Raw genomic sequence first — 13,518 nt, 5'->3', positions numbered from 1 at the left:
ACTACCCGATTGATGGAGGTTTAGGTTAAGATCAAAGTTTGTTTGTTGTTGACCAACTTTTTACTTTCAATATATATATGTGTGTGTGTGTGTGTGTGTGTGTGTGTGTGTGTGTGCGCGCGCGCGTAACATGAAAATATATCTATGGCATAAAGGTGTTCATATTTCATTCTTGCAGGAAATAACCTATTCATAATATATCACCTTACAATATTTTCTGTGTATACATATCAAATTATATATATATATATATACATATATATATATATATATATATATATATATATATATATGCAAATTGTTTATTTAAAACTATACGTGACACATTTCAGATACATACCGTGGTTTCATTAACATGAATAAACCATTACTGTTTAGAAAATGCCCTTATAATCCATCTCTCTCTCTCTCTCTCTCTCTCTATATATATATATATATATATATATATATATATATATATATATATATATATATATACACATATATTGGAACGTTTTAAGTAAGCTGTACCTGAGAGTAAATGTGGTACTATAATGAATACATTGATTCTAGTTGTATAGGTATGAGCTGTCTGTCCCTGACAACATGAGGTAACCAGGGAAGATCACCTTTGATGTCTATATATATATATATATATACATCACAGACATGGGCGCAGATATTTGCATTTGTGTGTTGAGCTCAGCAACGAGCTGGAAGGATGCCTTTTCCCACTTTACGCTACCATTAGGATTACCAATGTAAAGCGTGAAAATTTGTGAAAACGAAATTGAACATTGAAATATTTATTATGAAAGTACCATGGAGCAAGAAAGCTGCACAACCCAGAAAAATGCGTGCAATGGGTACCACAGTATACTACTATCTCCAGCTACACGAGACGCTACTATGTTCATTACTGAGTGGGGCTGATATAAGTATTGTCGAGCCCCTCAAGGATTCCATGGATCAGGAGATGGGTACACCCGTCGGTTTGATGACATCATGGTGGATATGGTTCGTAAAACTCGATGTATAGATGACAGCTTCCTATGGGACAAATTTTCGTTGTGGCACACGATTGATTATATAAATCCCTGCGCCAACAAAGGAATTGTGTTTAATCCAGACAGGTTTCACTTTTCGAGAATGGTTTTCTAGTTACTGCAAACGGGGTTGAACCCATAAAAAGAATGACAGAAGCCATCCTTAACTTTCCTACTCTAACAAATATCACTGGGGTTAAATCCTGGTTTGGACTGGTGAACCAGGTGTCGTATGCCTTCCTTTCGAGATTATTGAGGACAAAGAACAGAAAGTTCTATTGGGATGAAACATTGCAACGCCTATTCCAAAAATCAAAGAGAGTGATAGTGAAAAAATAAAGAAATCCAAACGTTCGAAATGACAGGAACTTGTGAGAGATTATAGTAAAACAGGAATATCGTATTTCCTATTTCAGAAGCACTGCAGATGTAAGGGTGAATTGAACATGAGTTGTGGGGATGGTCACTAGAAGCTCATTTTAGCTGGATCCTGTTTTACAAGTGATGTGGAATTACTATATGCATTAGTGGAAAGAGAAGCTTTAGCCCTGAACTATGGGCTAGTCTTGTCGGTTGTTCATACTCAGATGTGCAGACTTACTAATAAAAATATTTTCAAACTAGGCCTTAGAAAATATCAAAAATCCCCGCTTGTTAAATTTCAAGGAAAAGACACTGATGTACAAATTCCAGATGAAACATCGTCCTGGAAAACTCAATTTAATCCCTAATTGTGCACACCTATACCCAGCAGGTACCCCATCAAAAAAGCATGGCCAAACGATTGACACTGCAGTTAAAGCTGCTTTTACATCGATGTACGAAAATGATCCCAAATTGAAAGCTATTACATGGGAAAGGATTATGGCTGCGGTAGCCACAAATGAAGAATGCAGAACCCTGAGAGAGCTAAATTCAAAATGGCTTCCCTAAGCCACGCAATGATATCCAACCCATGGCTCGAGTTTTCTGGCTTATGTGTGAAGAATTATACTGCCTGGAAGGAATTATCATCAAAGGCAATAAAATCCTGTTACCTTAAAACTGCACACACAGGTATTAGAATCCCTTCACTCCTCACATCAAAGCGTAAATGGTATGCTGGTGAATGCAAGGCATCGACTATTCTGGCTGGGTTTAGATGCTAACATCAAGCAATCCAGATCCTAGTGCCGCACTTGCAACACAATTGTACCATCTCAGCCTATGAAACCTTTAATGTTCCAGACCCGGAATTTCTCTTCCAACAAGTGATGGTCAACTCTGTCAATATACTGGATAGGAACTTCATGGTGTATATGGATCGATATACTGAATGGGTTGAAGTGGCCCTAATGATATCAAGAAGGGCCAAAACGATATGTGATACCTTGAGAACTTGGTTCTGTACTTACAGAAATTTCTTCAGATGGTGGACCACCATTTGAGTGCCAGGAGCAGACTTCCTTTTTAAGGAACTAGGGTATATGGAAACATACGTCATTGGTTTATTATGTTCCAAGCAACGGTTGTGCAGAATTAGCTGTTTAAACTGCAAAATGTATACTAACTGATAACATGGACAGTTATGGACGCTTGTGCCATGATTAGGCTGCTCGGGCATTACTAAGCCATCAAAACACTCCTGTCCAAGAACTTGACATGTCCCCAGCCATAATGCTATATGGTCAAGTCATTAAAGACCACCTTGCTGACTTACGGGATAAATATGAAACTGAAAAACAGTGGAGAGAAATAGGTGAATTAAGAGAGATGGCACATGTGGAATGAACAGTTGTAAAACCAGCATTGTTGTTCACTCCAGGAATTCCAAATCAGAGATTTTGCCCAGATCTAGAACCAGGATGGTAACTACCCACGTTCATGGACGAAGAAAGGAAGGATCGTAGAGACACATGGGAACAGACAGTACCAAATGTGAGTAGATGGGAGTAACAGAGTAACATTGTGTAACCGTTGGTTTCTCCATAAGATATACTCAGTTGTGTATGGCCCATATTACACCACACCAGGAACTTTGAAATCATCTACAAATCCTGACCTTCCACAGAAACAACTTCCTGAAGAAGAAATGGAGGTTAAACAGCACATCAATGTTGAATCGTCCAGCAAGCATGAAGAAAAAATGGAAGTTGATGATGCCACAGGAAAATGTACACACCGTCAGTCCTCTCCCATTAAGGAAACCTTCACATCTGAAAACTAGAGCACCAAGAAATCTATCGACACAAATGCGCAGAAAATCACACAAACTTTCTATTGCATAATGAAGATGACCACGACAATTCATTCTATGGTCATGGGGTGAGGGGCATGTATAGGTATGAGTTATCTGTCAACATGAGGCAACCAGGGATGATCTCCTCTGATGGCTATATATATCACAGATGTGGGTGCAGACATTTGCATTTTGTGTTGAGCTCAGCAATGAGTTGGAAGGATACATTTTTCCACTTTATGCTAATATTACACTAGTTCAGAATAGAATAGTCAGTATAAGATCGACAGAGAATGATCAAGAAACCTCATCTTCTTCACAATGTTGATGGCCTTTTGGGGAAGATTCTTGTATACTGAGATAAGTTTTATTTTCGTCCTCATCCAGACTGGGTTTTTTGAGGGACCTGGATTTCTCTCCACATAAAATATCAACTACGTGTATAACTCACTCCTCATGGAGACGCAAGTAAATAGCAACCAATTGGACAAAGCCTCTAAACACAGATGCAAGGATTTGTTAAAAATTGCAAAAAATAACAAAGTAGGAAACTCTAAAACAAATTAAACCGGAAAAAATTATTTCAACTTTAGTAAACAAGTCACGTACTTAGATCTATTTCCAGCTGAACATGCAAATTCCCATATGCCAATTGATAAATATTGCTGTGCTTATTTCGAAAATGTTTTGTACATGAAAATGATTTAGCTTTAAGGTTTTTGGTTAAACGCACATGTTTCATCCTATACCCTCCTTCGTATCCTTGTTATAAAGAGGAATATGCATTACTTTGCGTGTATAGATTTATCATTATACTAAAAATCTGTTTGTCATCATCTCAAATTTTAACGTCATGACGTCATTACTAGGAAACTTTTGAAAGTTAACGACTAAGGCTGAAATGTTTTGGTTTCAATTTTAGTTGATGACACCCAAGTCATTTGTTTTTAACTTTTGAAATCACTGCTACATATTGGATACAATATAATAATTAATGTTAAAATAATAAATACGAAATCTGCACATATTAAAATATATTTAAGTGTATTTTACGATTGGGTCATGCCGGGGTGGGGGCACTACTAGATATTGGTTATTTATATATATAAAAGCAAAAATGTGTGTATGTATGTATGTTCGCTTTTTGTGTATGTCTTCAAAAGGCTTTTTTCTGGTGGATTCTCGAGGCCGTCACTCATTTTTAAAACTTTATATATCACGTCTAAATGATAATATCTACGACTTAACAAAGGGGTCGCCTCTCTATTTAATTTGCCCGACTTTCAAACGTTAAACATTCGACATTTTCGGATCGGCATGTGTTGCTTTCGTTTTTCGGTATAAAAAAAGCGAAACTCTATTTGAATTGCGTGGCCTTCAGGCCAAGATCAAAGTGTAGTATTTGTTCCGACAGATACTGCAAGCAAAGACCATATGTGGGGACAACCCAACATATAAGACTTGGTCAATGTAGGGGCAACCCTTCATAACAATTGTTACTATCCGACTCCCCTACTCCCCGGGGAGTTGGTCCCCATTTCACCTTCACTCCTCACATTAAAACTCGGCCTTGTGCCTAATTTGCTCAGTGGGGGAGCAAATAAATACCAACCCTTCATACCAAGTGTCACTATCCAGCTCCCCTACTCCCCGGGGAGCTGGTCCCTATTTCCCCTTCACTCCTCACATTAAAAATCGGCCTTGTGCCTAATTTGCTCGGTGGGGGAGAAAATAAATACCAACCCCACAACAACAACACCTTACCTTGGTCAATGTAGGGGCAACCCTCATACCAATTGTCACTATCCAGCTCCCCTACTCCCCGGGGAGTTGGTTCCCATTTCCCCTTCACTCCTCACATTAGAAGTCGGCCTTGTGCCTAATTTACTCGGTGGGGGAGCAAATAAATACCCTGGCCCACGGCCAGTGGTCTCTAGAAAGCGATGTAACATTTGGTCAATGTCGGCTTCGTCATATCAGACGGTTGCTTTCATTTCGAGACGAGACACTCCCCTTAATAAACAGGGAGCTAGATTTCCCCAAAGTTAGGTAAAAATAAACAAACCTAGTTATTGATCTCATTAAAAAACTGTCCCGTAGAAATTTTTAACTGTTGAATATCTGTTGCTTACGATCGCCGCATGTGCATTATTAAGCTTTTTCGTATAAAAAAAAAAAGAAGCCAACAGACTCGCGGTAAATAAAACACTGTCTCGCACTCAAAGTTCACGTCATTAACTCGTCAGAAACGGGTACCTGCCAGGTCGCACGTTTTTTGTTGTTTGTCTTTTTTTTTTTCGCATTTTACTATTTTCCAACTGCGCGTCAAGACTTCGTTTTTTTTTTTAAACAACCAACGATTTTTCTTTTCATTCACCCCAAAACACACACACCTACAAACACCCGGGCAACGCCGGGTACCCCCCGCTAGTAATATAATAATCAACAGAGAATTGGTCTTATAATAATAAATGCGAAATCTGCATGCATTAAAATATCATATTTAAACGTATCTTACGCACAGACAACGCCGGGCGCCCTTACAAAAGTATATTGTTGTATAGAGAAGGGGGTATAACGAGCATATGTATGTGCGTTGTCTATAATGAGTCTCTTTATCTTGTTAATGTGTTGTCTATTTAATTTCCAAATTGATTTTATTTTTATTTTTTTAAGACACCATCCACTATATAACTTAATCCCTATTTCTTTTGCTCTTACTTAAGCCCTATTCCCACCTAAAGACGGGCCTACTTGTTTTCGGTTTTAAACGAATTAGAAACCGTGGGCAGTCTATTCTAAAAAAGGGTTAGGTGGTTCTTGATTATCTGCCCTTTGTTTTCTTCTTTTTTGTTTTTAGGTGTATTTTTTATTGCCCTACTCACCATCGGTTTTGAAATGCAATTGTAAGTAAAATAACAAATAAAATTGATTGTAAACCATTGTATATATTTGAAGTACGGTAACTTTTTTTCCAGTGTGTACCTAAAATTAAGTGAAACTATCATGAATCAAGTTTCTTTCCCAAAACTTCCCATTTGTGGAATACGATGCCGTGGAGCTGTTTCTCAGCCGAATACGACGTGGTCATTTTTAAGTCCAGTGTTAACAAATCCTTCTCGAGCTGTCCACTTAAATAATCAAATTTTGACCATTCAATCCATTGTTTCTAATCCTCTCAAAAGTTTTGTTCGTCGTCAATGACTATCTCTTTAACCCTTATCCTTGAGTGGCTTTCAGGCCTTGATAAGCAATGACTCAAAAAAAAAAAAAAAAAAAAGAGTAAATATGGTAGAGTGATAACTGCTGAAGTGTAAGTACCTATTTACAATGCCTCCCCACGCGGCAGAGTTAGACACCAGGGTCGTTTTTTAATGTGGAGAAAAGGTACAAAAATAAAAATTGTCTCAGTCGTGAAGGGTTTCTCCTCCACTGAAAGAGAACGAGAAGTGGAAGTGCCGCATCTGAAGAACAGATACTACACAAAAGGCCAAGTAGACAAATGATAAAAGAATAAAAGGAAAAACGAGTTACGGGTAGGATAAACAAAGAATGAACAACGACCCGACATCCCACTCATTCTCATTTTCGACGCGTTTGTTTATCTTTTTCTTTTCTTTTTTAATTGCATTACTGACACTAAGAGCTGATGGGTCCACCCGAAATTAATTTGAAACTACTCCTGTAGTATATAAAGTGAAGTCACTTTCTTTATCGTTTCTTTGTTATCGATAGCTTTATTCCTACAGGATGAGTCTTTGATTCATGTACACCAGCTTTCCTTGCAAGTAGTTGCAGCATGTTATTAGGAAGAAGAGGTGTAATTCGATTTAATTCTTTCCAGAAAACGCCCTGTGTTAGAATTATAATCAAATGGCCGCAAAATTAAAAAGAGATGTAAGTCCCTATATTTGACCATACAGTATTACCTCTCTTTGATCCGAAAAAGAAAACAAAAACAAACTGCATAACTTTATAGTTTAAAAAGAGAACAGCAAAATAAAATTGCTAATAAGTACCGGACAACGCCGGATATAGCTAGTTGTAAATAAACAAAGCTGTTCATTTTTAAGCAGCCGAAATCAAAGGATCTTTATAATGGCAATGGAATTTTCAGCAATTATTTAATAAATTATATTTTTATGGGAAACGCAAGATTTAAGATTTAACATTATTTAATTTAGTAATCAGTGTTCAACGATCCGATTTGTTGAGCTACAAGTAATAAAAATGAAAAGAACACTAAAAGGCCGCTTTCTAAAAAAATTGGAATGTCTCATTATATTCAGATGGTCAAATCTATTTTCTGTCTTCTGATTGGCTACTTATCCATGAGAGGAAAATCTAATCTTGCTTTAAGTAATCAAAATTTACATATCAATTATTGGAGCACTTTATACCGATAATGACAATTTAATTGTACAAACATTATGTTAAAAAAAAACAAAGGTTCGGTGACAAAATTTAATGTTGCACATGCGCAGTAACATCCATTTTTTTTTAATATGTTGTTGATGTTAAAAGCGACCCTATATACTTTTCCTGCAAAGATTTTAAGTATGTGGACGAAAACTACAAATGATGAGGCTTCTAGAGCACTATTGAAATAATCTCTTCCAAGGCCTCTCCTCGATAATATTAAGACCATTCAAAACATTTCTTCTTAACAAAACAAATGATTTTTTTTTTTTTTTTTTTTTTTGTCTTTCAGCGTTATGTTGAAAATTGTAATGTTGGCTCCTGTTCCAATGAGTTGCTGTCCTTGGATGCGGATGTCCATATGCGTTACAAATTGTCAGCATCAATGGCGCTCTTCACAGCTCTAGAGTATGCTTCGGATGCTGTAGAAATTGTCAATGCAGACCATGAAATACAGGTAATTACTTTTATTTTACTTTTTTTTTCTTTTTGTTTTTTAATACCTGAATGGCAAACAATGTCTTTTGAAAATATACACAAGCAAAAAACAGTTTGTTAAGAGGATTCAGGGGTTAATCAAGAGAATAACAGTGCATACATTCTGATGACAAGAAATGGGTATGCATCAAACAAAATCTTTTGGTTTTTTTTTTTTAGTTAAAATCGTTTCAGACAAGGCATGAAGCCATTAGATGTAAGGAACTAAACATAAAAGTACTACTTTAAAGTAAAAAACTAACCAACGAGATATGTGTTAGATAGATTCCAACCCCAAAAACAGCAAGTCTTCCCTCTTTGTCAGAAACATTGCTTGTGGAATGTGAGGATTAAAAGATGAAATAAGGAGAGTGAGAGTGACGAGGCTGGTGAAAGTAGGCACCATGTTCCACTTTCTACGAATCCATATCCATTCTTGTTCTAGCTGAAGTTACCCATCTACATCTATGGAAAAAAAATTTTTTTAATTTCATCCCCTACATAAACAAAGTAATAACTTAGTAAATGGAATACTGTACCATGGCAGCACTCACCTTAGGTGGATTGAACCAGATCCTCCAAGGTGTATAAAATTCACAAGCGGTTCCTAGTCGCATGGATATCCTCCTCAGGGGAGATGATGATGGCATTTAGTTTTTGCAGCTTTTGCAGGGAGGTGTTGACGTCCTCCTACATATAGTGCTCGATATTCCCAAATGGTCACCCATCTGGTACTGACCAGGCACAACGTTGCTTAACTTCGGTGATTTAATGAGAACCTGTGTCAATGTGATTATGCCGTATTTAGTAAATGGAATTTTCGTCCTAAGATGAGGCCATCATTTTTACATGGCTTCACGTCTGTTTGAAGTGTAATTCATACGAATCAGTAATTCATTTAACTGACATACTGTTTGACATCTGAAATTATTGCAATAGAATATCTTATACCCTCTTTTTCCAATATAGAATTAGATATAGTGAGCATTGCATTACACGATGGATGATTTTCTACATAAAAAAGTAGAAGTTAAATAGCGTGTGCATCATCTTTATATTAAAGCATCTATCCCTATCCCTCTCTTTCTCTAGCTGCCACTTTATCATTTTCTCTTTCCGCTCCTCCATTAACCCCTCTTCCCAATCCTCTACTTTTCATCCGCTGTCCATTACTCTCTTGTTTTAATGTGTTGAATAAAAAAAAACTACTTCATTTACCTAAGCTATCCATTTTAAATGTAATACTGTAATCTCATATTTATTGCTTCTGGACCACACAAAGTAGAACAAAACACAATTATTATTGATACTGGAAATTTTGTTCCCCTAACCCGCTTTTATAGTAATATAAAGAGAAATGATGTTGAGAAGGAAAATAGTCTGTCTATCCATTTATTGTACTCTTCATTGCAATAAAGCTCTCTTTCTTCATTTTATTACTGTGTTATTCCTTTCACTCGAATACGAATAACAACCTTGCTCATTGTTACCCTTTTCAAGGATACAACAAGGATGTTGGCAACCTTCAAGTGGCCCCCTCCTGTGAGTACCAAAAAAAAAAGAAAAGAACCAACGGAAACTGAGGTCAATAAATGAGAAACAAGCCAATAAAACAAATGTGACTATTGGATTCATACAATTTTTTTTATACTAAGTCTCATTTTTAAATAACGCACAAAAACGTTGATATGTCGTTATTTTATTAAACATTTTATCCGTTAGATGTAAAAACACTAAAACGGTTGAGTGTTCTTCAAGCCTAATGATCTTGAACCAAGGCTTTCCCTTAGTTTATACTCATATTCGTTCATTCACAGACATTGTCTATCCACTGTTTCATTTGTCTACTTTTCGACCGGTTTCCCAGTATTATGCCTTCATTTGCATACGTTGGCTGTTACTGCTGCTGCTGCCATACGCTCGTCTGTGCTCTGTTACACGGCGATCATATATCGAATACAGTATTTAGATATCATATGCACTGTATGTCAACATAAGAAAGTATGAAAATAATCATTTCTGATCACTTGTATTTTAAGTTTGCTTTCTATCCCATTCAGCGTAAGACCCTCAACTGCTCACATATTTTTAGAGTTAGACACGTCACTGTCTGTTGTACTTTAATTAGAATCTGTTGTACTTTAATTAGAATCTGTTGTATTTTAATTAAAATCGGCATTTAGATCGATAAACTTTACAATTTGAAACCTAAAAGATTTTAAAGGAAATACAGTTGAGTATTTCTTTACAAACAGTTTATTTAAGTTTATCTTGTCATGTGTGAAGTATTTGCGTTTTAAAAATAATTTAATATTCAATAGAAAATAATAGCATATGAAGTTTATTATTAAACGTCTTTTCTGATGTCAGCAGAATACGCACTAGCATGGTTGAGTGTATCATACCTTCAACGCATATATTGCATAGACGAACAGTGGAACGTTTGATGCGGCCAAATAATCTCAAGACTTGAATTTTGATGACAGAGGACATTGGTGAGATGTTAAGTGAGTCGTTCCACCTCTGCAATACTGATGTGATCAGATATCAGTAATGAAGCGCATGATGTGGTTCGGGAAATTTTCTGCTTTCTGATATAGTTTTGCGATCCCGTTGACCCGTCTGAATTCGTATAAGACTGCAGGTAAAGACATATGTGTAATATATTTTCGCTTGGATCTTATATGGCATGTGTTTAGAAGTTGGGCCAATTGTATTTCTTATGAAGGTGGCAATTCAGTGATTTACTATCCGTCGTTAAGTGAAGACAGCTTGTGTCCAAGGCAAACAAAATTTATAATTTGTGCGATTTGTAGTTTTGCAGTGCAATTGACACATTCAAATTCATATAACACAACAAGAAAGATGGGTTCCCTCTATCGTGCTAGAAGACTACTCACACCTGAGAGTATCATGTATCTCTACAAAGCCACCATTCGCCCATGCATGGAGTATTGTTGCCATAATTGGGCTGGTGCATTTACCATCAGTTTCGCCCTCTTTAATAGGACCCAAAAAAGAGTCTTCAATCTAATAGATTCCACTTTGTCAACTAAGCTCCAACCCCTATCCTATTACCACAGTGTTGCATTTTTGGAATGTGCTCTGATAAACTTTTTGCACTTGTGCCCCCTCAATGTACATACCCCTGACAAATCCGCTTGGCAACAAAATCGTGCTCGTTTACTCTTGCTAAAATGCGTTCTACTTCAATAATTTATTCCCTTGAACAGCTACACTTTGGAATTCTCTTCCTGCTACCTGCTTCCCTGATTGTATTGATATGCAGAATTGATATTTTGATTTTGTAGAGTGTACATTTAAAATTTACAGCGCTTTTTATATCTGCACCAACTTTAACCAATTCTGTGATTTACAGCTGTTTGATGAAGACAGCTTGTGCTCAAGATAAATAAACTCTGCAATTTGTCCTATTTGTTAATGTTGACGTTAAGAGAAGTTTGTTTTTAGTGCTCATGCATTTACTCTTGGGCGTGTTAATCGAAATACCAAGAATTTCGCAAGATTATCCAAGAATAACTGCAAATAAGAACTGGGGTTACTGGTTGCAGCTATGTCATCATTATAGTTCACATTTGACAAAAAATGGCCACTAATTAAAAAAACAGGGTGGCATTGTTATTTTGTTTCCCTAATACAAGGGTTAATCCAGATATAAGATCACCTATTATTTTTTTTTTAACTCAAAAAGTGGAAGAGCTACGAAGACAGGAGTTCTACCATAAAAACGAGTAATCTTTTGTGTTCCAGAATTTATTTTTCTACACAATTACCACAATTCTCAATGCACATTAACCAGGAATTCAATGACATATCTCTGCTTCTGACACACGTCGCTGACTAATATATAGTAGTGAGATCAAATAAGTTGTTTAATTGTGATATGTATTCTCTGTTTTATTAGATGCAAATGTTAATATTATTTATATCTATTTCAGTTTTTAATTTATATTCTTTTATTTGATTGAGTTATTTAATAGATTTTCTTGTCCATGAATGTACACATCATATCTAGCAAGTTGATTTTAAATATAGCATACATAGATTGGTCAATTTTATGCTCTTTATCCCCACCCCTTTTCCCTGTATCTCACATGCTTTAAAACGTCACCAGATCAACTGTAGAACAAAAATAGCATTTTCAACGGTTAATTTTTGAAATTTTGGAACGCTGAACTTTATGCAAAACTAGTTTAATAGTTTGCATTGAAGACGGAAGCTTTTAGCAGATAAGTTATTTAATTGTGATATGTGTCCTCTGTTTTATTAAGTGCAAATGTTAATATTATTTATATTTATTCCAGTTTTTAATTTATATTTTTTATTTGATTGCTTTATTAGTCCCCCGATAAAAGTAGGGCAGACCTGTAAATTCACACTTGTCCGTTCCTCCGTTCGTCTGTCTGGATTTTTGTCAATAACTATGTCTTGGAATTTTTTTAAATTTTGCACAAACATTAAACATGATATGAGTAAAAAAAGTAACAGAACGGATTTTCCGGAAAACTCCAGTCCCCCCTCCCCCCTAGGGGTGCCTTTCGGGTTACATTGGCACTTTTGTGCTTATTAAAAAAAAAATTGATGACTTGGATTTTTATAAAACTTTCTGAAAAATTGTAACTAACTGATTTCTATATAATTCTGTTTGTCTATACTTCACGATAACTCTTGAGTGTGCTCCAGGGGCTCTTTTAGGGCTAATAAAAACACTCCATTTTTGGGACTATTTTACCATATTTGTCCAAAATTGTCTGTGTATGTCTATTTAGCAGTTTTGCATGGTACTGAAATCAAATTTAAATATGTTAAGGCCTTGAGAACTTTTGGGGCTAAATGGGAGGGGGTGCAAATGATGGACTTACTCGTTTCTTTATTTATGTATGGTGCATTTTCTTTCTTTTTTTTTTTTTTTTTTTTTTTTTGCATGGTGCAGAACTCAAATTTACATATGTTAAAGCCTAAAACTGCACCGTTTGTTCGTTTTTACCAGGATTTGACGTCCCCTGGGGACTTTTGGGGCTAAATGGGGGGGGGGATGCTGAACTTTGTCATTTTTTATGCCTCGATCACTGTGTACTCATGGGGAGTTATGCATGCTTCACTTGTTTAATAGATTTTCTCGTCCATGAATTTCCTCATTATATCTAGCAAGTTGATTTTTAATTTAGCATAGATTCGACAACTCTATTCATTTTCAGTTAGTGAGAGGGGAATCTATCACCCTACTTTAAACACGTCAATTGGACGTATAAAGCTAGAATCGAAACCAAAGCATATATATAAGGAAGTCCCTCTTTTTATGGAAATCGCTCCAGAAAAAGCATGAAGCCACGTTATATATATATATATAATATACAT

General features: G+C 36.1%; 1 protein-coding gene across 8 annotated transcripts in view; it reads left to right on the top strand.

Annotated features, from left to right (window-relative positions):
- The window catches only part of LOC145292090 (high affinity cAMP-specific and IBMX-insensitive 3',5'-cyclic phosphodiesterase 8B-like), a 973,128-nt gene that overhangs the window by 638,219 nt on the left and 321,391 nt on the right, over positions 1-13,518 (top strand). For all 8 annotated transcript variants that reach the window (XM_080138173.1, XM_080138174.1, XM_080138172.1 and 5 more), the window contains exon 6: positions 7,955-8,119. In XM_080138173.1, coding sequence (XP_079994299.1) covers positions 7,955-8,119 — 165 coding nt within the window. The remainder of the gene's footprint in view (positions 1-7,954; positions 8,120-13,518) is intronic.

Source organism: Euprymna scolopes, chromosome 13 (genome assembly GCF_053919585.1).
Source record: "Euprymna scolopes isolate OS-2025 chromosome 13, ASM5391958v1, whole genome shotgun sequence".
Taxonomy (NCBI): domain Eukaryota; kingdom Metazoa; phylum Mollusca; class Cephalopoda; order Sepiida; family Sepiolidae; genus Euprymna; species Euprymna scolopes.
Note: the sequence above shows the minus strand (reverse complement) of the source record. Positions and strands in the feature narration are given on the sequence as shown.